General features: G+C 46.5%; 2 protein-coding genes across 8 annotated transcripts in view; one reads left to right on the forward strand and one right to left on the reverse strand.

Moving 5' to 3' along the window:
* Positions 1–14045: 14045 nt before the first annotated feature.
* On the forward strand, positions 14046–19669 carry LOC116988733 (polyubiquitin-C). Its single transcript, XM_033045588.1, has 2 exons — positions 14046–14365; positions 15658–19669. Exon 2 carries the CDS (start codon positions 15664–15666, stop codon positions 19543–19545), a length of 3882 nt encoding a protein of 1293 aa, XP_032901479.1. The 5' UTR covers positions 14046–14365; positions 15658–15663; the 3' UTR covers positions 19546–19669.
* Positions 19670–23845: 4176 nt separating this feature from the next.
* The window catches only part of LOC116988735, an 88361-nt gene continuing 86772 nt past the window's right edge, over positions 23846–25434 (reverse strand). For 2 of the 7 annotated variants that reach the window (XM_033045593.1, XM_033045590.1), the window contains one exon: positions 23846–24415. In XM_033045593.1, the coding sequence (XP_032901484.1) occupies positions 24245–24415 (171 nt within the window). In that variant the 3' untranslated portion in view covers positions 23846–24244. The remainder of the gene's footprint in view (positions 24416–25434) is intronic. The other 5 variants (XM_033045592.1, XM_033045591.1, XM_033045594.1 and 2 more) reach the window with 4 other exon arrangements.

Consider the following 25434-nt stretch of genomic DNA (forward strand, 5'->3'; position numbering starts at 1 on the left):
TCCCCTATCTACATAGTAATTTTACCAGTTCCACAGTTCTCCATGTTGTTTCTCTTGAGATCACACCTCCCCTGGCCAACGATGGACCTACCAGGCACTGGCCTGCCTGAAGTCACTTGTGTCTGTCCCTCAATGGTCCTAATCTCTTCTCACCTCCAGCTCCACTCCCCCACCCCCTACTTTCAATCTGAAGAAGGGTCTTGACCCCAAACGTCATCCATCGTTTTTCTTCAGAGATGCTGCCTGACCCTCTGACTTACTCTAACACTTTGTGTCTATTAAGGAAATGTTATGTTATGCAAGAGGATTATGCGGCACAGTGGCGCAGCGGTAGAGTTGCTGCCTTACAGCGCTTGCAGCTCCGGAGACCTCGGTTTGATCCTGACCACGGATGCTGTCTGTATGGAGTTTGTATGTTGTCCCCGTGACCACGTGAGTTTTCTGGGTCTGGGTCCACTGGTTTTATTTATATCAACAATTTAGACGGGAAAGTCGGTGGCATGGTTAGTAAGTTTGCGGATGACACTAGAATTGGTGGTGAAGTAGACAGGTTATCTACCATCACAGTGGAAACTTAATTAACCGGGCTAATTGATAGCAGACTATAAACGCACAAATGGTAGGGGCCTGGCGTGTTGTAGTGACCGAGGGGAGCAGGTACATAGATCCACAAAGATGATGACACTGATGGACAGGATGAAGAAAGTGATGCCAGCATCCCTGCTTTCATCGGTCAGGGTATTTACAGGTGTTGGAATGTAATGCGACAGCTGTACAAGATGTTGATAAGGCCACATGTGGAGAACTGTGTACTGCTCGCGTCTCCCTGTTCCAGGAAGGATGTCATTAAACTGGAAAGATTTATGATGGTGTTTCTCATAATTGTATATACTTGTACCAGGCTTCCCCTCAGCACGCAGGGCATTGGAGGATTTGAGATACAACTAGAGGCTGGATAAGCTGGGCCTTATTGAGATATATAAAATCACGAGGGGCACTGTACACTCTTTTCCCCAAGGTATGAAGTGAAAAACTAGAGGGCATAAGTTTAAAGGGAGAGGTGAAAGATTTTAAAAAGGATCTGTCGTTTAGTTTAGAGATACAGCATGGGAATAGGCCCTTCCATTCAATGGACTCTCATACAAGAGAGTGAAGGGAGCCACAGTTACAAAGGGAACAGTGCAGTTTAAACACTGTGTAGCAGATCCAGGAATGTGCACCTTCTCACAGTAACACTAGCAGTTCTATAAAAGTACTGGATGTGCATGGAATTTATTTTCAGTGTACTACCTAATATTAAAATTGCCCATTTGTTGCAGAAATTCAGACAAATTATGCAAGCCTTATGTTCAGTTTTATGCGAGAAAATTAAAAAGCCAAATAATTGAGCCCTGTCTCATTAATTTTGTTTTTCTTTCCACAGATCCCATCTGACCCGAGTATTTCCGGAATTTTCTTTTGTTTTTGCATATTGTTCATCCCTGTCTGGCGCAAAAATAAAACAGGGAAGGCGGCTCAACCGTGGCGAACAAGGGAAATCAAGAATAGTGTTAAATCCAAGGAAAAGGCATATAAAGAGGAAGCAGCAAACTGGAGGACGGAGAAATTTAGAACTCAACAGAGGACAAAGGAGTGGTGGAAAAAGCATGAAAAAAAACTTGCAGGAAATATACAAACATGACTCTAAAGGTTTCTTTAGATATGTAAAAAGGAAAAGATTAGTGAAGACAAATTGAATTGAATTGAATACCTTTATTGCCATTCAGACCTTACGGTCCTTACCAAGTCCTTGTAGGTCCTTACAATCAGAGGAAGGTGAATTTATAATGGGAAACAAAGAAATGGCAGAACAAATAAACAAGTACTTTGGTTATGTCTTCACTAAAGAAGACACAAACAATCTCCCAGAAATACAAGGGGAATGAGGATTTAGTGGGAGGTAGGAACTGAAGGGAATCCACATTAGTCAGGAAATGGTGCTAGGTAAACTGTTGGGACTGAATTGAATTGAATTGAATTGAATTGAATGCCTTTATTGTCATTCAGACCTTACGGTCTGAACGAAATTTCGTGCCTGCAGTCATACATACAATCATACAATAATAACAACAATAAACACAAATTAACACCACCACAGTGAGTCCTCCAAGCACCTCACTGTGGTGGAGGCAAAAATCTTAGGGCTGCAGTCTCATCCCTCCTCTTCTTCCTCTGCGCTGAGGCGATTCCCCACCGGGTGATGGTACAAACAGTCCCGCGGCTCACCGAACCCCGCAACGGGCCGGCTCAAACTCCGCGGCCCGGGGTGGTCGAAGCTGCCGCCCTCCAGTCCCGCGGACGCAGCCGCTGGCCCGCGGCTCAACCCCGGACTCAGGTCATAGCCGTCCCAGCCACCGGAGCACCGTTCCAGCCCCGAGCCGGATCGCCCTCACGTGAGTGCTGTTCCTCCCTCGAGCTGGGCCGCTCCAACGGGAGTTCCGTTCCTCCCTCGGGCTGGGCCACTCCGACGGGAGCGCCATTCCTCCCTCGGGCTGGGCCACTCCGACGGGAGCGCCATTCCTCCCTCGGGCTGGGCCACTCCGACGGGAGCGCCGTTCCACCCTCGGGCTGGGCCACTCCGACGGGAGCGCCGTTTCACCCTCGGGCTGGGCCACTCCGACGGGAGCGCCGTTCCAGCCCCGAGCTGGGCCGCCCTCACGGGAGCGAGCCCAGTGCAAGTCCTGACTGGCTCTGCCTCCGGAGTCTCGAGGCCGCCAGCTCCGCCATCAGGCCTCAGCGCAGACGGAGGCAGAGAAGGGGGATACGATAAAAAAAGTCGTATTCCCCCGAAGAGAGAGACAGCAAGCCCCGTTTCAACCCCCCCACCCCCCCACCCCCCCCCCCCCACATAAACACAACCTAAAAAACAAAAACTAACTAGACAAAATGAAAAAAAACAACATAAAAAAGTAAAGACAAATGGACTGCAGGCGAGCCGCAGCCGTTTACCAGCGCCGCCACTTCCGGTCTGCAGATAAATCCCCAGGGCCTGATGGTCTGCATTCCAGAGTTCTCAAGGAGGTGGCTCTAGAAATCGTGGATGCATTGGTGATCATTTCCCAATGTTCTCTTGACTCTGGATCAATTCCTGTGGACTGGAGGGTAGCTAATGTGACCCCACTTTTTAAGAAAGGAGGGAGAGAGAAAACGGGGAATTATAGACCAGTTAGCCTTATATTGGTAGTGGTGAAGATACTTGAATCGATTGTTAAAGATGTTATAGCAGCGCATTTGGAAAGCAGTGACAGGATCGGTCAAAGTTAGCATGGATTTATGAAAGAGAAATCATGCTTGGCTAATCTCCCGGAATATTTTAAGGATGTAACAAGTAGAATGGATAAGAGAGAGCCAGTTGGGGACTGAGGTGGAGCGCGTCTCCAACTACAAATTCCTCGGGGTACACATCTCAGAGGGTCTGTCCTGGTCCCTCAATACCACCAAATTGATCAAAAAGGCGCAGCAGCGCCTTTACTTTCTGAGGAGGCTCAAGAAAGCCCACCTGTCCCCCCAGATCCTGTCCAACTTCTATCGCTATACCATCGAAAGCATCCTGACCACCTGCTTCACGGTATGGTACAGCAGCTGCACCGCAGCTGACAGGAAGGCACTGCAACGGGTGGTGAAAACCGCTCAGCACATCATCGGTGCCCCGCTCCCTGCCATGGATGCCCATCACCGAAAACGGTGTCTGAGATGGGCCGGGAAAATCATCAAGGACCCCTCTCACCCTAACCATGGACTGTTTGCCCTCCTCCCATCAGGGAGGCGGTACAGGAGCCTCAGGTCTCGCACAAGCAGGCTGAGGAACAGCTTTTTCAACAACACCTTTACACTGCTGAACTCAGTCCTGTCGCTAGCTATCTTTAGACTCTCCCATTTGTATAGTTATTTGTCTATGTACCAGTTTTAATTCATCCACAATCCACACATTGTTAACCAGTATTTTTTCTTTTTATTGTATGCTTATTTTGTATTTTTATTTTTACTTCTACTATCTTGCACTATGACTATGACCAGACGCTAAACTGCATTTCGTTGTACCTATACTCGTATTTGTGCAATGACAATAAAGTTGAATTGAATTGAATTGAATTGAATGTGGTGTATCTGGAAATTCATAAAGCCTTTGACAAGGTCCCACAGAAGAGATTAGTAGGCAAAATTAGAGGACATAGTTTTGAAGGTAGGGTATTGACATGGATAGAGAACTGGTCGGCAGACAGAAAGCAAAGAGTAGGAATTAACGGGTCCTTTTCAGAATGGCAGGCGGTCACGAGTGGGGTGCCTCAAGGTTTGGTGCTGGGACCCCAGTTATTTACAATATATATTAATGATTTAGATGAGGGAATTAAATCTCCAAGTTTGCGGATGACATGAAGCTGGGTGGCAGTGTGAGCTGGGAGGAGGATGCTATGAGGCTGTAGGGTGACTTGGATAGGTTGGGTGAGTGGGCAGATGCATGGCAGATGCAGTATAATGTGGATAAATGTGAGGTTGTCCACTTTGGTGGCAAGAACAGGAAGACAATTTTCTGAATGGTGTCAGATTAGGAAAAGGGGAGGTGCAATAAGACCTGGGTGTCCTTGTACATCAGTCACTGAAAGTAAGCATGCAGGTACAGCAGGCAGTGAAGAAAGCTAATGGCATGTTGGCCTTCATTGCGAGTGGATTTGAGTTTAGGAGCAAGGAAGTCCTACCTCGGTGAGACCGCACCTGGAGTATTGTGTGCAAATTTGATCTCCTAATTTGAGGAAGGATATTATTGCTATTGAGGGAGTGCAGCAAATGTTCACCAGGTTAATTCCCGGGATGGCGGGACTGAAATATGATGAAAGTGTTATGAAGGGGCTTGTATTCACTGGAATTTAGATGAGAGGGGTTCTTATAGAAACATATAAATTTCTTAAGGGATTGGACAGGCTAGATGCAGGAAAAATGTTCACCATGTTGGGGGAGTCCAGAACCAGGGGTTACAGTTTAAGAATAAGGGGTATGCCATTTAGGACTGAGATGAGGAAAATCTTCAGTGAGTTGTGAATCTGTGGAATTCTCTGCCGCAGAAGGCATTGTAGGCCAATTCACTGGGTTTCAAGAGAGTTAGATTTAGCTCTTAGGGCTAAAGGAATCAAGGGATATGGGGAAAAAGCAGGAACAGGGTACTGATTTTAGATGATCAGCCATGATCATATCGATTGGCGGTGCTGGCTCGAAGGGCTGAATGGCCCACTCCTGCACCTATTTTTCTATGTTACTATTTCTATGCCAGGTCCCTGTAAAACAATGTGATTCATTCCATTCCATCAACTTTCCCTATAGTTGAGCAAATGGCTCCATCTCAAGTTCATATCCAATTTCTTTTTCAAAACCCTAATGACCATTTTCATCAGCTCCTCAAATGGTGAGTTCCAGTTTATAATTGCTCTGCACCACTCTCCCTGTGACCATGTGGGTTTTCTCCAGAGACGTGCAGGTTTATAGGTTAATTGAACTCTGTAAATTGCTTCGATTGTGTGGGGAGTGGATGAGAAAGTGGGATAATACTGAAATAGTGTGTATGGGTCAGCGTGGACTTGGTAGACCGGAGAGCCTGTTTCCATGCTGTGCCTGTAAACCTTTGAAAAATCTTTGTGTTGATTTGTGCACAAGTATAATATCCTTTAGATGGCACCATTTAATCTGCACAGGCTTGTTCTGTTTAAATGTATAATGTATAATTTCATATATCTCTGCATTAAGATTTATTTTGCCATTTGTTTCATTCTGCCAAACTATGTGTATCACTTCAAATCTGTGACTGTCCTCAAAGTTTGCCACACTTCCAAAACGTTGTGCCAGTCACCCAAGTCTAAATATCAAAAGCTCAGTGGTCTCAACTCTGACACTGTCCACCAGACCAAGCCTGAAAATAATCACATCCCACTGTTGTTTCCTGCTTTCTAACTTTTGAGCCCATTTCCTATCTATGCTGCTGTTGACCCTTTCATATCATAGGCTTCAGTTTTGCCAACCAGATCTTTACTTGCTATTTTCAACAGGCATCTGCAAAAATCCCAGGGGATTACAACTACTGGATTTCTTGCAATATACAGTGCTGTGATCACGTCAAGATATTGGGGGAGTCCAGAACCAGGAGCCACAGTTTAAGAATAAGGGGTAACCCATTTAGAATGGAGATGAGGAAACACTTTTTCACACAGAGTTGTGAGTCTGTGGAATTCTCTGCCTCAGAGGGCGGTGGAGACCGGTTCTCTGGATACTTTCAAGAGAGAGCTAGATAGGGCTCTTAATGATAGCGGAGTCAGGGGATATGGGGAGAAGGCAGGAATGGGGTACTGATTGTGGATGATCAGCCATGATCACATTGAATGGTGGTGCTGGCTCGAAGGGCCGAATGGCCTACTCCTGCACTTATTGTCTATTCAAACAGGTTGGTCGGATATGACCAGACTTTAACAAAATTTATTCTTGCTTTGCTTAATTAACTGGCGTTTACTTTTTCCCAATTAGATTTTTCTCCAACTCCGACTGTTGTCGGTTTCTGGCATTTTCCTTGCACTACTTTTTGAACAAAAGAATGACGTCCTCCATTTCTTTGGTACCTCCCTTACTCTTGTGAAACTAGCAGAACCATTGGAAGCATTTCCTCCAGGCTAATTGACTCACCGAAACAGATCTTAGGCAGTCAAGCAGTTTCTGTAGAAATGAAACCAATTAATTCTTCTGAGTCACAAGAGACCGTAGATGCTGGAATCTTGAGGGAAAAAACAAAGTGCTGGAGGAACTAAGCAGGCCAGGCAGCATCCGTGGGGGGGAACGCACAGCGTCATTTCAGTTTGGGTCCAAAGTAGTGTCACGACCCGAAACGTCTGTTCATTCCCCTCGACAGATGCTGCCTGGCCCACTGAGTTCCTCCAGCAGCTTGATTTTTGTGTAATTAATGCATCAGATCAGGGATTGTTCCTCTGAACTCTGGGTAAGAGTGGAAGAGCTGAAGTGGACGAGTGAGGAATCTGATCAAATAATAGGGAGAATGAGTACTGATCATGTGGAGTTATTTTATACAAATGTGATGAAAAAGGGACATTAGCATAATTATGGGATACATTGGGAAAGCAGTTTACCTAGCTGGAAATTCAAGATTCATACAAGTAGTTGACAAAGTATTCTCATGCCAGATGAGATGCTCCTTAGTTTAAACTGAGCTTCATTTATGGATAGGACGGGTTTGGAGGGATATTTGTCTCGGCGGCAACAGGAGCCTCAGTGGTGGTGGGGCCTCGGTGGCAACGGGAGCCTCGGTGGCAGTGGGGCCTCGGCGGCAACGGGAGCCTCGGTGGCAGTGGGGCCTCGCAATCGACCCACGATCAGCAGTCGTTGAGCGTGAGGGGGGGAGGGGAAGACAATGGGGATCCGTTGTGGGGGGACTGCCGTGAAGCATGATGGGGAGCCGGCGTGGGGGATGGTGGGAGAACAAAGATGGGACCCGGTGTGGGGGAGGGGGAGAATCCTCTGCCCAGGTTTTAGAATCCTCTGCCCAGGGAATAAGCCTGGGTTTGTTCGTTCGAGTTAACGCTAGCTGGCTGCCATGTGCAGATTGTGGGTCGATCGCGAGGCCCCACCGCCGTATCTCATCAGAAATGCTGTCTGACCCGTTGAGTTACTCCAGCTTTTTGTGTCTATCTTTGGTTTAAACCAGCATCTGCAGTTCCTTCCTACACATCTTTCCTACAATCTACCCTACCAATGCCTCTGATGTTTTTGTTGCAACTCTATCAGGTTTCCCCAACCCCCTGAACAGTCTTATCTGCTCTTAGGGCAAAGCAAACCTGGCCTATCCGCTCTCTCTTCATTGCTGAAACATCAGTTAGTCTCTATGCCATTTTCACTATAATCTATCAAAGCAATCTTAAAATAATATGCTTATTCACGAAGACAAAGTATGCAAATAAAACAAGAGTAACTGCTTTTCCGTTGAGTCATAGCTGCATTATATTTTAACTCAATAATTTTCCAAACCTTCTGAGAAATCCTGCTGCAAGATACTGAATGAAAACCTGGCCTTATCATTTAGTAGTTGTTCATAATTTGTTGAACAACTCTACATTTTACACTGTGTGTTCCACACAGCTAATCAAACTTTTGCTGTCTCAATCAATCATCTACACACTGGCTCCATGCTGTCCTAAATTCCTTAAGAAAAAGCACCGGAGAGTTTGCCACAAAGTCAAGGAAGTGAGATTAGTTATAAATGTTGGCTGTTGGCCCTTGGATTCTAGAATAAAGTAAGGCCTTGGAAAAACCACCCTTTGTTGTGAACCAACTTTACGATGTTCCTATATTAAGTTTTAAGCTTTAGTCAGTTTTCACTGACCAAGACAGTGAATGATATTGTAATCCATGCTAAATGTATGCCTGGATCAACTTGAAAAGCTCAAGTACCATGATAAATGTGATCAGATGTTTATACAATTTTATACATTTTTAATGGAAGGCCTCCCTTGTTCAGCTGCCCAGAAAGTTGAGTCATCCAAATCTCTGTTGTTGTCACATCAAAAGACATTCACCCAATTCACCCGAACTATTCTTACTTTCCAATTTCTTGTGGTCCTGTCCTGTGGCCCCACAATTTTGGCCTGGTGATTGTTTTTAATTGAACTACTTCACAGTTCGTGGGTGGGTATGCCGCTAATTGCCAAAGTTCCACGCTGTAGCATTCTCTCCTCAACAGCACAGAGCAAGAGGCATAAAGACTGAATGCTATAGAGAGTGGTGAGTCTGTGGAATTCTCTGCCTCAGCGGGTGGTGGAGGCCGGTTCTCTGGATGCTTTCAAGAGAGAGCTAGGTAGGGCTCTTAAAAATAGCGGAGTCAGGGGAGAAGGCAGGAACGGGGTACTGATTGGGGATGATCAGCCATGATCCCATTGAATGGCGGTGCTGGCTCGAAGGGCCGAATGGCCTACTCTGCACCTATTGTCTATAATATTTAATGGAGTACACAAGAGACATTCGGACAATCACACCGATAAAATCTTGATCGTAGCAAGACAAGGTTTTAATAGTGTTAAATCATATTAAATCCTTGAGACTATATGAAGTATAAAAGCAAAGTATTGTTCTATCTTTGCAAGTCTCTGATTAACAAATACTAGAGAATTGTGCACGGACTGGGCACAACACCTAGGAATTATGGCATGGGACAAGACCATTCTGCCCATTCTCTATGCTAGATATAAAGAGCTGCAAAATCTAATCACACTTTCCAGCATCAGATAAGGAGCCATTCCAACCACAGTTCCTCAAGTGTGCAGGAACTGACAAGTGCGTAGAACAGAGACCTGAGGTGCAGGCATATAGTTTCTTGAAATGGTGACACAAGTAGAGAAGATGGTGAAGCTGACAGTTGGCACACATGCCTTAATCAGTCAGATTATTGACTGGAGGGTATTGTCTGAATGGTGTCAAGTTAGGAAAAGGGGAAGTACAATGAGATCTGGGTGTCCTTGTTCATCAGTCACTGAAAGTAAGCATGTAGGTACAGCAGGCAGTGAAGAAAGCATGTTGGCCTTCCTAACAAGAGGAGTTGAGTATAGGAGCAAAGGCCTTCTGAAGTTGTACAAGGCCCTAGTGAGACCACACCTGGAGTATTGTGTGCAGTTTTGGTCTCTTAATTTGAGGAAGGACATTCTCGCTATTGAGGGAGTGCAGCGTAGGTTCACGAGGTTAATTCCCGGGATGGCGGGACTGTCATATATTGAAATAATTGAATGAATGGTGCTTGTATACACTGGAATTTAGGAGGATGAGAGGATATCTTATTGAAACATATGATTATTAAGGGATTGGACACGCTAGAGGCAGGAAACATGTTCCCGATGTTGGGGGAGTCCAGAACGAGGGGCCACAGTTTACGAATAAGGGAAGGCCATTTAGAACGGAAATGAGGAAAACATTTTCACCAAGAGTTGTGAATCTGTGGAATTCTGTGCCTCAGAAAGCAGTGGAGGCCAATTCTCTAGATGCTTTCAAGAGAGAGCTCTTAAAGAGGATATGTCAAGGGATATGGGAGAAGGCAGGAATGGGGTACTGATTGTGGAAGATCAGCCATGATCATGGTGAATGACGGTGCTGGCTCGAAGGGCCGAATGGCCTACTCCTGCACCTATTGTCTATTTTGTCCGAATTAAAGGACGTGCAGGATTGCAGGTTAATTGGCTTCCGTAAATTGTCTCTAGCGTGTAGGATAGTGCTGGTACACAGGGTGATCACTTGTTGCCGTGGACTCTGTAGGTCTAAAAACCTGTTAACAAGTTGTATCTCTAAAGTCTAAAGTAAGTCTAAAGGAGGCGCCTTTACTAATAAGAGCCAACAGTTGCCAAAAAATCAGTGGTGGACCTGTATTACTTTTCCCAACCTTTTCTCATATATACAATTTTCCCGTTATGGCAACATCCTTGCAAAAGTCCACTGCATCCTCACTCTGTCACTCACATCTTTGCCACAATGCGATGCAGTCTTCACACTGATCATTTTAACATTATGAACATTTTCAATGTCACCATTCTTATTTTTATTGCCTCAGCAGATAAATAATAAAAAATTAAACAGGTACTTGACCACCTTACTCATCCATCCTGTTACCTCTAAGATGCTGTGAATGGATTAGATTAGATTCATTTATTGTCATTCAGACCTTTCGGTCTGAACGAAATTTGGTTGCCTGCAGTCATACATATAATAATAAATAACAAAACATACAATAAACACAAATCCACCACAGTGAGTTCACCAGGCACCTCCTCACTGTGATGGAGGCAAAAGTCTTAAAGTCTCTGTCTCTTCCCTCGTTCTCCCTCTGCGCTGAGGCGATCCAGGCATCCGTTGTTGTGACCCCGCCGGATGATGGTGAGTAAGTCCCACGGCTCAACCGAGCTCAGCGAACGGGCCGGTTCGAGCTCCGTGGCCCGGGGTGGTAGAAGCTGCCGAAGCTGCCATGCTCCAGTCCTGCGGACGCAGCTGTAGTTGCGGGAGCTCCGGAAAAACAGGTCACCAACCTGTGACCTGCGAGCTCCCGACGATGTCGTCCACTGGGCCGAGCCCTGAATTCAGGTCAACGCCGCCTCAGCCCCGAAACTGGGCCACCGCCACAGCTCCGAATTCGGCCAGCCTCGCGTTGGTAAGTCCTGGCTGGCTCTGCCTCCGGAGTCTCGAGGTCGGTCCCAGTTGGAGGCCGCCAGCTCCGCCATTAGGCCTCAGCGCAGACGGAGGCAAAGAAGGGGGATACGACAAGAAAAAGTCGCATTCCCCCGAAGGAAGAGACAAAAAAGAGCCACTTCCGGATGGGACCTTTCTCCTTAACATCACTCAATAGTTTTCCATTTATTGTGTATTTTGTGTACCTTACCTAACACATTATCATGCTCAATTAAATTCCAATTGCCACCCCCCAAACAGACCAGACAATCCTGTTCACCACACAGCCATTTATTTTAATGTGAGATTGTGAGATTGCAACTAGCAAGATATACCAGAATTTATCATAAAAAATAATTGAGATGTGGTGCACTTGGATGATCTGAATGCCATTCTGAGTATTAAATAAAATTAAAGCCAATAGGAGACACATACTGTAGACGAACAGAGACTAAGGATTTGTTTATAGAAACTGAGTACAAACAAGGAAGTCATTGTTTGGTTGCAAGGCTAAACATTAACAGTGAGAGACGTCATCAGGTGTGAGGTGCTCTCGGGGCTGCTGTACTTGGCGCAAGTCCCTCCCTCCTACGCCACAGGGATCACCCGGGCCGTCTTCCAGTTCATCTGGGGGTCGAGGATAGACTGGGTGTGACGGGCCACAATGCACAAGTCGGCAGACAAAGGGGGTAAAAGCGTGCCCAACGTCGCCCTCATCCTGGTGGCCACTTTCGTGTGTGGCTGCATCAGGCGGAGTGTAGAGCCAAGGCACAAGGGCAACAAGTGTCACTACCTGCTGAGGTTCTACCTGTCCCTGGTGTTATGAAGGATGGGCCTGGCGCAGATGCCACGCAATGTGCCAGTCAGCTGGACATTGCCGTGCCATCTGTCGTTTGTGGAAAGGTTCTTCTGGACCAACACCTTTGACCACAAGTCCATCGGGCAGTGGTCAGCAATGAGCGTCCTGCAGGCACTGCAGGGAAAGGACTCGATGAATCCGGTGGCGTGGTTCCCAGACTGCCCAGCTTGTCTGGCAAAATGTCTCATCGCCAGAACTCACCAACAAGCACAAAGACCTGGCTTGGCTGGCGGTGAGGGGAGCCCTCCCAGTCAGATCCTTCCTGCACGGTCGGAACCTCACTACCAGCGCACACTGCCCTCGGGACGGCTGCTATGGAGAGGAGACGATTGCCCACCTCTTTGTAGAGTGTGGATTCGCAAAGAGAGTCTGGAGAGGTCTGCAAGGGTCCCTGTCACATTTTATTCCGAACAGCTCCGTCACAGAGGACTCTGATTTACGGACTGTTCCCAGGGACGCATTCATAGACTGACATCGAGTGCTGCTGGAAGGTCATCAACTCGGTGAAAGATACCCTTTGGTCTGACTGAGCGCTGTTCACCACCCAGCGCAGCGAGATGTCCGTCAGGGAATGTTGCCGACTGGCCCGCTGCAAACTGCAGGAGTATGTGCTGAGGGACGCACTGAAGCTCGGTGCAGCCAATGCCAAGGCTCGTGGTGGAGGACCACAGTCTAGGGTCCTTCCGCTGATGGACATGGGGGGCAGGGTGTGGTGGAGACGCCCCTCAAAATAAGGGAAGGGATCCCAGGCCAGTAGGCCACATGAGTGGCAAGGGTGGAGGATAAACTTGTGAAATTTGAGCAATGTATGTAGACTGTATTAAATAATTTGTATAGCCTCCGAAAATGTCGGATGAATTTGTTGCACGGCTCGTGTATTGTATATATTTATTACCTGAATAAATTCTATTTTGAAATAAAAAAGGGAGAGGAGGGAGTTGCCCAAAGCACAGCAGCGACTGCCAGAGACCCTCCCGGCATCGCCTGCTCCTTCCCCTCGCCCTACATTCTACATCTTACTCTACCCCTCACCATGTTCTGGGATTTTCCTCTGCACTCACCCAATGTTCTAGATCTTTCTCTGCAACTCCTGTCCCCACATTCTCCATCTTTATCTGCTCTCATTCCCTTACCCCCTTTCTGGATCTTTCTCAACACCGATTCCTCATGACATCGATCTTTCTCCCCTCCACCCCATTCTCAATCATGCCCTCTCTGTTCTTGACCCCCCCACCCCCCCCGGTCCCCATCATCTTGACCATTCTCCCCCGTGTTCTCGATCATTCTCCCCATGTTCTCCATCACTCCTGCCCCCATGTTCTTGATGATGCTACCCCTCCCCCGTTCTGGATCATTCTCTAGTATTCTGGGTCATTCCCCCCTGTTCTGGAGCCCCACCCCATGTGTTCTAGACACCCCCCCCCCCCCGGATAATTCTCCCGTGTTATGGATAATTCTCCCCCCCCACCCGTGTTCTGGATCATTCTACACCCCCCCCAGTGTTCTGGATCATTCTACACCCCCCCAGTGTTCTGGATCATTCTACACCCCCCCCCCAGTGTTCTGGATCATTCTACACCCCCCCCCCCCCCAGTGTTCTGGATCATTCTACACCCCCCCCTCCCCCAGTGTTCTGGATCATTCCTCAGGGTTCTGGATCACCCCCCCCCCCCCCCCCCCGTTCTCGATCATTCCTCCGTGTTCTGGATCACCCCCCCCCCGCTGTTCTCGATCATTCCTCCGTGTTCTGGATCATTCTCCCCCCTCCCCCCCCAGTGTTCTGGATCATTCCCCGCAGCTGCTGACTCACGCTCTGGACACGCAGCCATCACGCGGGGTGACGCGCCCATCACGTGGCGGCCGCCGACTGGCCGCCCGTCGCCAGGGACAACGACCATTATCGACGTCAGCGGCCGTCCGCCAATCAGCGTCGAGGCCGCTCGTGCCGCCGCACAGCTCGCAGAAAATAAACCGCTGCGCGGAGCCGCCAGTTGGCAGAGAGCAGCCTGGCAGCACCAGTCCGCACACTCGCTCACACACAGCAAACATCACGCGCAATACTCGCACCCTACCGCACAGGCTTGTACATCCCAAATCGACAGCGACCGTTACGACGATAGTGTCTGGCACTACTTGCCGCGCGGAGGGAGCGGACGAGGGGGTGAGGCGGCGCTCGTTATAAAAGGGAGCGCAGCGGCTGCCGGAAACCAGAATCGTAGCCGGAAGTGAGCATCTCTTATCGAAGTTGTCGAGCGAACGAGCGAACGAACGAACGAGGTGAGCGGCGGCCGGAGCTGCGAGGGTCCCGGGGAAGCTGGGTGAATCGAAGCGGTGGTGGGGCGAAACGAGCGATTGCTAGTGTAGTAATGTTCCCGGGGGGGAGGCAGGGAGGGTTGACGATTCGGGTTTTGAGGCGAGAGGGCCAAATGGCGCCGTGACGGTTGGCGAGCGGGCGGGCGAGAGACCAGCGGTGTGAGGGGCCGGGAAAACGGGGCGAGTTGTTGGGGCGAAGCGCACGGCTGCGGGTGTAAGGTTCCCTGGGGCGGCGGCAGCAGAGCGGATTTTCAGGCGAGATGACGCAGTGATGGTTGGCGGGCGGGCGGGGCTGGAGGGAGAGCGGGCGGGGGACTGGTGAGGTGATGACGGATGGCGCTATGACGGTTGGAGGACCAGCCGGGACGGGGAGAGGGAAGGAGGGGGCGAAGAGAAGGCGCGGCTGAGCGACAGGATAGCGTACAAGGGGGAGGAGCGGTTCTGAGTGTCGACAGGAGGAGGAGGACGGGCGGGGCTGGCGGCGTTGATGAACAAACAACCAGCAGCACAGATTCGCTCGTCATGTTGAGGTAAAAAAAGAAAACAGCAGAGGCGGTGAATCGAATGAGCCTGTGGTTGGTACAGGCAGGGTGGGCTGGAGGGATTGTTCCAGTACTCTCCAATTATATATTCTACTGCATAGGTTAACAGATGTTTTGGGATGGGAATTGTTGGTGTATAACCATATAACCATATAACAATTACAGCACGGAAACAGGCCATCTCGACCCCTCTAGTCCGTGCGGAACACATAATCTCCCCTAGTCACTTATACCTGCGCTCAGACCATAACACTCCATTCCTTTCCCATCCATATAACTATCCAATTTATTTTTAAATGATAAAAACGAACCTGCCTCCACCACCTTCACTGGAAGCTCATTCCACACAGCTACCACTCTCTGAGTAAAGAAGTTCCCCCTCATGTTACCCCTAAACTTCAGTCCCTTAATTCTCAAGTCATGTCCCCTTGTTTGAAGCTTCCCTACTCTCAGTGGGAAAAGCTTTTCCACGTCAACTCTGTCTATCCCTCTCATCATTTAAAAAACCTCTATCAAGTCCCCCCTTAACCTTCTGCGCTCCAAAGAATAAAGCCCTAACTCATCAACCTTTCTCTGTATCTTAGTTGCTGAAACCCAGGCAACATTCTAGTAAATCTCCTCTACTCTCTCTATTTTGTTGACCGTGTATCTTGAAAGGCTGTTTTTTATGACTGATGGGTTGGTTGCACTAAAATTGTCTTTGTTATTTGCCAGTTCAAAATGCAGATCTTTGTGAAGACCCTTACTGGGAAGACCATAACCCTTGAGGTGGAGCCAAGTGACACCATTGAGAATGTCAAGGCCAAGATTCAAGATAAAGAAGGTATACCTCCTGACCAGCAGCGTCTGATCTTTGCTGGGAAGCAGCTGGAGGAAGGCCGTACTCTATCTGACTACAACATTCAGAAAGAATCTACCCTGCATCTCGTCTTGAGACTGCGTGGTGGAATGCAGATCTTTGTGAAGACCCTTACGGGGAAGACCATAACCCTTGAGGTGGAGCCAAGTGACACTATAGAGAATGTCAAGGCCAAGATTCAAGATAAAGAAGGTATACCTCCTGACCAGCAGCGTCTGATCTTTGCTGGGAAACAGCTGGAAGATGGACGAACCCTGTCTGACTACAACATTCAGAAAGAATCTACCCTTCACCTTGTCCTGAGACTCCGTGGTGGGATGCAGATCTTTGTGAAGACCCTTACGGGGAAGACCATAACCCTGGAAGTGGAGCCAAGTGACACCATAGAGAATGTCAAAGCCAAGATTCAGGACAAAGAAGGTATACCTCCAGACCAACAACGTCTGATCTTTGCTGGGAAACAGCTGGAGGAAGGCCGTACTCTATCTGACTACAACATTCAGAAGGAATCCACTCTTCACCTTGTCTTGAGACTGCGTGGTGGGATGCAGATCTTTGTGAAGACGCTCACTGGTAAGACTATAACCCTTGAGGTGGAGCCAAGTGACACTATAGAGAATGTCAAAGCCAAGATTCAGGACAAGGAAGGTATTCCTCCAGACCAGCAGCGTCTGATCTTTGCTGGGAAACAGCTTGAAGATGGTCGGACCCTGTCTGACTACAACATTCAAAAGGAATCTACCCTGCATCTCGTCTTGAGACTCCGTGGTGGAATGCAGATCTTTGTGAAGACTCTTACTGGGAAGACCATAACCCTTGAGGTGGAGCCAAGTGACACCATAGAGAATGTTAAGGCCAAGATTCAGGACAAGGAAGGTATTCCTCCAGACCAACAGCGCTTGATCTTTGCTGGGAAACAGCTGGAGGAAGGCCGTACTCTATCTGACTACAACATTCAGAAGGAATCTACCCTGCATCTTGTTCTGAGACTCCGTGGTGGGATGCAGATCTTTGTGAAGACCCTTACGGGGAAGACCATAACTCTTGAGGTGGAGCCAAGTGACACCATCGAGAATGTCAAAGCCAAGATTCAGGACAAGGAAGGTATACCTCCTGATCAACAACGTCTGATCTTTGCAGGAAAACAGCTGGAAGATGGTCGGACCCTGTCTGACTATAACATTCAGAAGGAATCCACCCTGCATCTGGTCTTGAGACTCCGTGGTGGAATGCAGATCTTTGTGAAGACTCTTACTGGGAAGACCATAACCCTTGAGGTGGAGCCAAGTGACACCATAGAGAATGTTAAGGCCAAGATTCAGGACAAGGAAGGTATTCCTCCAGACCAACAGCGCTTGATCTTTGCTGGGAAACAGCTGGAGGAAGGCCGTACTCTATCTGACTACAACATTCAGAAGGAATCTACCCTGCATCTTGTTCTGAGACTCCGTGGTGGGATGCAGATCTTTGTGAAGACCCTTACGGGGAAAACCATAACTCTTGAGGTGGAGCCAAGTGACACCATCGAGAATGTCAAAGCCAAGATTCAGGACAAGGAAGGTATACCTCCTGATCAACAACGTCTGATCTTTGCAGGAAAACAGCTGGAAGATGGTCGGACCCTGTCTGACTATAACATTCAGAAGGAATCCACCCTGCATCTGGTCTTGAGACTCCGTGGTGGAATGCAGATCTTTGTTAAGACTCTTACTGGGAAGACCATAACCCTTGAGGTGGAGCCAAGTGACACCATAGAGAATGTTAAGGCCAAGATTCAGGACAAGGAAGGTATTCCTCCAGACCAACAGCGCTTGATCTTTGCTGGGAAACAGCTAGAGGAAGGCCGTACTCTATCTGACTACAACATTCAGAAGGAATCTACCCTGCATCTTGTTCTGAGACTCCGTGGTGGGATGCAGATCTTTGTGAAGACCCTTACGGGGAAGACCATAACTCTTGAGGTGGAGCCAAGTGACACCATAGAGAATGTCAAAGCCAAGATTCAGGACAAGGAAGGTATACCTCCTGATCAACAACGTCTGATCTTTGCAGGAAAACAGCTGGAAGATGGTCGGACCCTGTCTGACTATAACATTCAGAAGGAATCCACCCTGCATCTTGTCTTGAGACTCCGTGGTGGAATGCAGATCTTTGTGAAGACTCTTACTGGGAAGACCATAACCCTTGAGGTGGAGCCAAGTGACACCATAGAGAATGTTAAGGCCAAGATTCAGGACAAGGAAGGTATTCCTCCAGACCAACAGCGCTTGATCTTTGCTGGGAAACAGCTGGAGGAAGGCCGTACTCTATCTGACTACAACATTCAGAAGGAATCTACCCTGCATCTTGTTCTGAGACTCCGTGGTGGGATGCAGATCTTTGTGAAGACCCTTACGGGGAAAACCATAACTCTTGAGGTGGAGCCAAGTGACACCATCGAGAATGTCAAAGCCAAGATTCAGGACAAGGAAGGTATACCTCCTGATCAACAACGTCTGATCTTTGCAGGAAAACAGCTGGAAGATGGTCGGACCCTGTCTGACTATAACATTCAGAAGGAATCCACCCTGCATCTGGTCTTGAGACTCCGTGGTGGAATGCAGATCTTTGTGAAGACTCTTACTGGGAAGACCATAACCCTTGAGGTGGAGCCAAGTGACACCATAGAGAATGTTAAGGCCAAGATTCAGGACAAGGAAGGTATTCCTCCAGACCAACAGCGCTTGATCTTTGCTGGGAAACAGCTGGAGGAAGGCCGTACTCTATCTGACTACAACATTCAGAAGGAATCTACCCTGCATCTTGTTCTGAGACTCCGTGGTGGGATGCAGATCTTTGTGAAGACCCTTACGGGGAAGACCATAACTCTTGAGGTGGAGCCAAGTGACACCATCGAGAATGTCAAAGCCAAGATTCAGGACAAGGAAGGTATACCTCCTGATCAACAACGTCTGATCTTTGCAGGAAAACAGCTGGAAGATGGTCGGACCCTGTCTGACTATAACATTCAGAAGGAATCCACCCTGCATCTTGTCTTGAGACTCCGTGGTGGAATGCAGATCTTTGTGAAGACTCTTACTGGGAAGACCATAACCCTTGAGGTGGAGCCAAGTGACACCATAGAGAATGTTAAGGCCAAGATTCAGGACAAAGAAGGTATTCCTCCAGACCAGCAGCGTCTGATCTTTGCTGGGAAGCAGCTGGAAGATGGACGAACCCTGTCTGACTACAACATTCAGAAGGAATCTACCCTGCATCTTGTTCTGCGACTCCGTGGTGGTATGCAGATCTTTGTGAAGACTCTTACTGGGAAGACCATAACCCTTGAGGTGGAGCCAAGTGACACCATAGAGAATGTCAAGGCCAAGATTCAGGACAAAGAAGGTATACCTCCAGACCAACAACGTCTGATCTTTGCAGGAAAACAGCTGGAAGATGGACGAACCCTGTCTGACTATAACATTCAAAAAGAATCAACTCTTCACCTTGTCCTGAGACTCCGTGGTGGAATGCAGATCTTTGTGAAGACGCTCACTGGTAAGACCATAACCCTCGAGGTGGAGCCAAGTGACACCATAGAAAATGTCAAAGCCAAGATTCAGGACAAAGAAGGTATTCCTCCAGACCAACAACGTCTGATCTTTGCTGGGAAACAGCTGGAGGAAGGCCGTACTCTATCTGACTACAACATTCAAAAAGAATCTACCCTGCACTTGGTCCTGAGACTGCGTGGTGGGCTTTAAGTTTGATCTGGTCCTAATCATTTTGGACTGTACTGTAATTTTTAATGCATTCTATATGCTTTAATGAGCAAACTCTCCTTGAGTATATGAAGCATTGTAGATAATAAAGATTTTGTCGAATATTTGTTGTAGCCAATTTGTACATTTGTTATAGCCTTATAAAATATAACGAGTAGCTGAAAACAGCCGGTGTAGTTTTGTTTAAATTACTTATATTTAGTTGGGTTCTCAGCCAAAACATGGGGGGGGGGGGGTTACATTAGAATATTTAAAGTGGGCTGGAAAATAAAAGTGACAAGTTGTTGAATGGTATGTAAATGTAGCAACTAGGTGAGGGCTAGGTGAGGGACTGCAAATGGTGAAATCTGGAGAATGAAGTAAACAAGAAGAAATCAATGGGTTAAGCAACAACTGTCAAGGGGAAGGTTGGTCATGTGATTTTGCATCATGTCTGGGTGGATGGGAGTTTCCTGCATATCCAGCAGTTGGGAGGGGGGAGGGTTTTTATGATCGAATTAGCATGGAGTTTTTTCAGAAACCCAGAGACAGATGGTTTGTATGTCCTGATAAATTTGGTTTCTACAAGAAGTTCCGATGTTTAAAGCTTGTGCTCTGAGAATGGGGAAATCTTCCATGACCTTTGGAGATACTGATACAGACCGTCGGGCCCTGGGGATTTATCAGTCTACCCAATACTATTTCTTGCCTAATGCAAATTTATTTCAGTTACTCTGTCTCCATAGATCCTCTGTCCTCTAGTACATCTGGGAGATTGTCTTCCTTAGTGAAGACAGAACCAAAGTACCTGTTTAACTCCTCTGCCATTTCCTTGTTCCCAATAATAATTTCACCCGTTTTTGCCTTCGAGGGACCCACATTTGTTTTTAATCTTTTTCTCTTAACATACCTGAAGAAGCTTTTACTGTCCTTTATATTCTTGGCCAGCTTACCCTTGTACATCAACTTTTCACCCCGTATTGCCCTTTTTGTTACATTCTGTTGTCCTTTGAAAGTTTCCCAATCCTCTTGCTTCTTGCTACTCTTTGCTATATTATACACTTTTTCTTTTAGTTTTATTCCATCACTAACTTCCCATGTCAGCCACAGTTGCCTCTAAGAATTTTTATTCCTCTTTGGAAGGAAATGATCCTGCATGTTCTGGATTATGCCCAGATATTCCTGCCACTGCTGTTCCACTGTCATTCCTGCTGGGATCCTTTTCCAGTCAACCTTGGCCTACTCTCTCATGCCTTCATAGTCTCCTTTGTTCTTATTTAACCTCCCTCTCAAATTGCAGATTAAAATTTATTGTATTATGGTCACTACCTCCTAGCGGTTCCTTTGCCTTGAGTTCCAACATTAAATCTGGTTCATTAGACAACACTAAATCCAGAATTGCCTTCTCTCTGGTAGGCTCTAGTGCAAGCTGCTCTAAGAATTCATCTTGGAGGCACTCTACAAACTCCCTTTCTTGGGGTACAGAAACAACCTGGTTTTCCCAGACTACCTGCATATCAAGTTCAAGTTCAAGTGAGTTTATTGTCATGTGTCCCTGTATAGGACAATGAAATTCTTGCTTTACTTAAGCACACAGAAAATAGTAGGCATTTACTACAAAACAGATAAATGTGTCCATATACCATGATATAAATATAGACACACATGAATAAATAAACTGGTAAAGTGCAAATAACAGAAAGTGGTTATTAATAATCAGAGTTTTGTCCGAACCAGGTTTAATAGCCTGATGGCTGTGGGGAAGTAGCTTTTCCTGAACCTGGTTGTTGCAGTCTTCAGGCTCCTGTACCTTCTACCTGAAGGTAGCAGGGAGATGAGTGTGTGGCCAGGATGGTGTGGGTCTTTGATGATACTGCCAGCCTTTTTGACATGGGATAGAACATAAAACATAGATCCTGGATCAGGCCCTTTGTGCTGAAAATGATGCTAATACCAATTCTTATCTGCGTGGACATCCAAGAGTCTCATGCCACTTTCATATCCATTTCCACCACCCTGTTGTAAAAAAGGCATTTGCCAACCTTTTGTTAAACAAAACTTACCCTGTACATCTCTTTAAATTTTGCCCCTATCACCTTATTGTCAAGCCACCTTGTATTTAATATCTCCATACTGCAAAAAAGGTTCTAACTGTCTACCTGTGCCAGTTATACGAGAATTTTGTCCGAACAGTCTGACCCATAGCGTTATATTTAAAGCCCGTATCGCTGTGGACCCCGTAATCCAGGCAAAATCCCGGTTAATCACCTCTGTATCCCTTCCAAAGCTTCTACATTCTCCTTGTACAGGGGCAGTCATAACTACATGCAATACCCCAAATGCAACCTAACCAGTCCTATAAACTAGCATTATCACTTCCTGACTTTAAACTTTCCATTATCACTTATACTCGTCTGCAGCTATTGTTCAAGTCACATATCACAAATACCAGATCCCTGTGGAATTCCACTGGTAAACCAGTTCTGAATATAACAAAGTCACCATTAATCTGGATAAGGCTAAGTGGGAAGTTTAATGCTGTGAGATCCCTAGAGGTAGCTGGGTAGTTAAGCACGATGGTTAGGAAGGTGCAGCATTTGGGTTAGTTTACTGTCCTAGATACAAGGAGGTGAACTACTTCTGTGTACAACACCACTTAGAGCATCAAAGTATGGATAAGACATACAAGAGTGGAAATGTTTAATTTGGAGGATAGATTTGTCAGAGTAGAGATGGGTAATTGAGAGCTGATTTGTGATTCTTTTCACTTGCGTTCATGTGATATGCAACCACTGGCAGGGCATGCATTAGGCTGTTTCAGACGGCAGCTCTGAACCAACCACATTCTGGATTCATCCCGGGCTGGACACTGATGTTCTTCGCTGATAGACTTGTATGAATCAAGTCAATTGGAAAAAGATAATTAACTAAACCAAAGGGTCAATAACTAAGCGCGTTGGACCCAGCGTGGGGGGTTGTCGAGAGAACAGAGGTACGTCGCATGGGGGGGGAGGGGGGACCAGGCATTGAAGGTGGGAAGGGGGCTGATGGAACAAAGGCGGATCCTGCGAGGGGGATGCGCTGGGGACTGTATTGAATACTTTTGTCACTTTATTGGCTCCCGACACGTGATGACTGCATACTTTGTATATGGTATGCAAAACAGAATTTCACTGGCATGTCATATAATACGGTCTTGATCAATCAATCAATCAAATAATTTGGTGGCAGGGAGGGGTGGTTATGAGATGAGAAGAAATTTGAGGGAAGAAAAACAATAAACTAAACTGAAAGGATGCAGAAACCTTCATTTTAAAATTATATCTGGAAAAGCATTTGTAGTGCAGCAATGTAAAAGCATCTGGACTGAATTGTGGATTTGGTTTTAGCTTTTATGCCCTGATGTTCACATTAACCAACCTGATCTCCCGGTGGCCCAGCACTTCAACTCCCCCTCCCATTCCGAATCCAACCTTTCTGTCCTGGGCCTCCTCCATGGCCAGAGTGAGTCCCACCGCAAATTTAAGGAGCAGCATCTCGTATTTCGCTTGGGCAGTTTACACCCCAGCGGTATGAACATTGACCTCCAATTTCAAGTAGTCCTTGCTTTCTCCCTCCTTCCCCTCCCCTTCCCAGCTCTCCCACAGCCTACTGTCTCCGCTTCTTTCTTCCCGCCACCTCCACATCAGTCTGAAGGAGGGTCTCGACTCGAAACATCACCTATTCCTTCGCTCCAGAGACGCTGCCTCACCCGCTGAGTTTCTCCAGCATTTTTGTCTACCTTTGATTTTTCCAGAATCTGCAGTTCTTTCTTAAAAACATTATTTTTGAAATGTCATTTCCTTTAATTGATGCAGATACAAATGATTCTGTCAATGTAGTTTCCTTATTTTCCACTATAATTTCTTCTGTGCCTGTTTTTGTCGCTTTTAGTTTGGTCTTGTGTAAGCTTGCTAAACTACTCTATCAATCCATCGTCCCCTCTGTTATCAGGATTCTGAATGATCCTTCCAAAAGCTATGGTACTGTCTGATTCACCTCTACCCCATTGTGAGCATTGGACTTTGTTTCTGGAACTGATGCACTACAATGCTGGGAACTATAGTCCGCACACTGTATCTTGCCCTTTCATCTATTTATTGTACGAGTTTGAATTGATTGTATCTACAGTGCGTATGGTGTAACATGCAAAACAAAGCATTTGATCGTCACTCGGTACACATGACAATAACAGTCTGTCAAACTAATTCTATTGTGACTAATTCTTGACTTATTAAGAACAGAAAAACACTGAGCCTAAATCTGTTTTGCCAATGATATGATTTGAACTTCAATTTAATTAACGCAGACCCGTCTCCACATTTCAGAATAATGAGTCTCTTTTGAGCAGAGAAATCAGAATTTGTGAATTCATGGAGATTGCATTGTAGCCCAAAGATAGACACAAAGTGCTGGAGTAACACAGCAGGTCAGGCAGCATCTCTGAAGAAAAAGGATGGATGACATTTTGGGCTTGGGTTGCCCTTCTTGAAGGTTCCTTGAAGAAAGGTCCCGGCCTGAAACGTCAACCATTCTTTTTCTCCAGAGATGCTGCCTGACCCACTGATTTACTCCAGCACTTTGTGCCTATCTTCAGTACAAATCAGCATTTGCAGTTCATTTCTATACACTACATGGCAGCCCATTTGCTGAGCAGGTTGTGTTAGAGCATGTGAGTGTTTGAAAACATTTCCTGCTGTGAGAGATGGGCTCTGTATCGTGTCTCCACACCTCTTTGGACTGCATCGGTCAGCTTTCTGCTTAATTCCGATCTTTTTGGTTCATGGATTGTATCCAGTTCGTCACTATCCACGTGGTGTCCAAACAGTTGAAACTGTCCGTAAAGGAAGAAAATAATTTAGTTCCCAAGGAGTGGCAACACTTAAGCACAATATTCACCACATTCTAGCTACTCAGATAGGATGAGACGATTATCTCAAATTGTACCTCACTTGAATTTTCTCAACATTCATCCTTGTTTCCTATTTCTGCAATATTGAACTACATAATGGCTTTTAAAGTAGTAAATTACATTTGCATGGGATGTCCTTCATCCCAGGTGCGAGCTGCAAGTGTCAGAGGGTGGTATAGCAGTTAGTTGTATAGCAGTTACTGCTGCAGTTTAACGCCTGTAGATATCCGGGTTTCAAGTTCAAGTGAGTTCAAGTTCAAGTGAGTTTATTGTCATGTGTCCCTGTATAGGACAATGAAATTCTTGCTTTGCTTAAGCACACAGAAAATAGTTTGATCATGACCATGGCTGTTGACTGAGTAGTTTAAATGTTTTCTCTGTTACATCTGGGTTTCTACCCTGTGACATCTACCACTGAGCCAAATTTGTATTCAGTAGCTAGCTCATGCTAGATCCCATGCTTCCATCTCCATCCATGTCTCAAATACATTGGTAGGTTAATTGGCTACTGTTAATTACACCATAGTGCAAGCAAGTTGCAAAAAGAATTGGAAGAATTGATAGGCATGTGAGGGAATACATCGGATGGATGCAGAGAAATTAGGAGAAGGGAAATGGGACTGGAATTTCTTCCCTGGGACCAGCATGGGCTGAATGGCTGTTGCCTATTGATTAGGTGAAAAAATGTGAATATCAGCCTTATCAATGCCCCTCATGAATCTATATTGTCCTATAAGGTTACCCCTCAATCTTTCATGCTCTTAAGGAAAAAGTCCCCGCCTATTATCAGCCTTTCATTATAACTCCAGCTCTTCAGTGTTGGTGACATTCTGGTGAATCTTTTCTGCACCTTTTCCAGCTTAATGACATCCTTCCTGTAGCTGGGTAACCAGAACTGTACACAATACAGTGTAGTCTCACCAACAACTTGAACAGTTGCA

This window comes from Amblyraja radiata, chromosome 28 (genome assembly GCF_010909765.2).
Source record: "Amblyraja radiata isolate CabotCenter1 chromosome 28, sAmbRad1.1.pri, whole genome shotgun sequence".
Classification (NCBI taxonomy): Eukaryota; Metazoa; Chordata; class Chondrichthyes; order Rajiformes; family Rajidae; genus Amblyraja; species Amblyraja radiata.

What these genes read in the sequence shown, in the direction of transcription:
- LOC116988733 (XM_033045588.1), top strand. Translation starts at nt 15,664, where the DNA reads ATGCAGATCTTTGTGAAGACCCTTACTGGGAAGACCATAACCCTTGAG.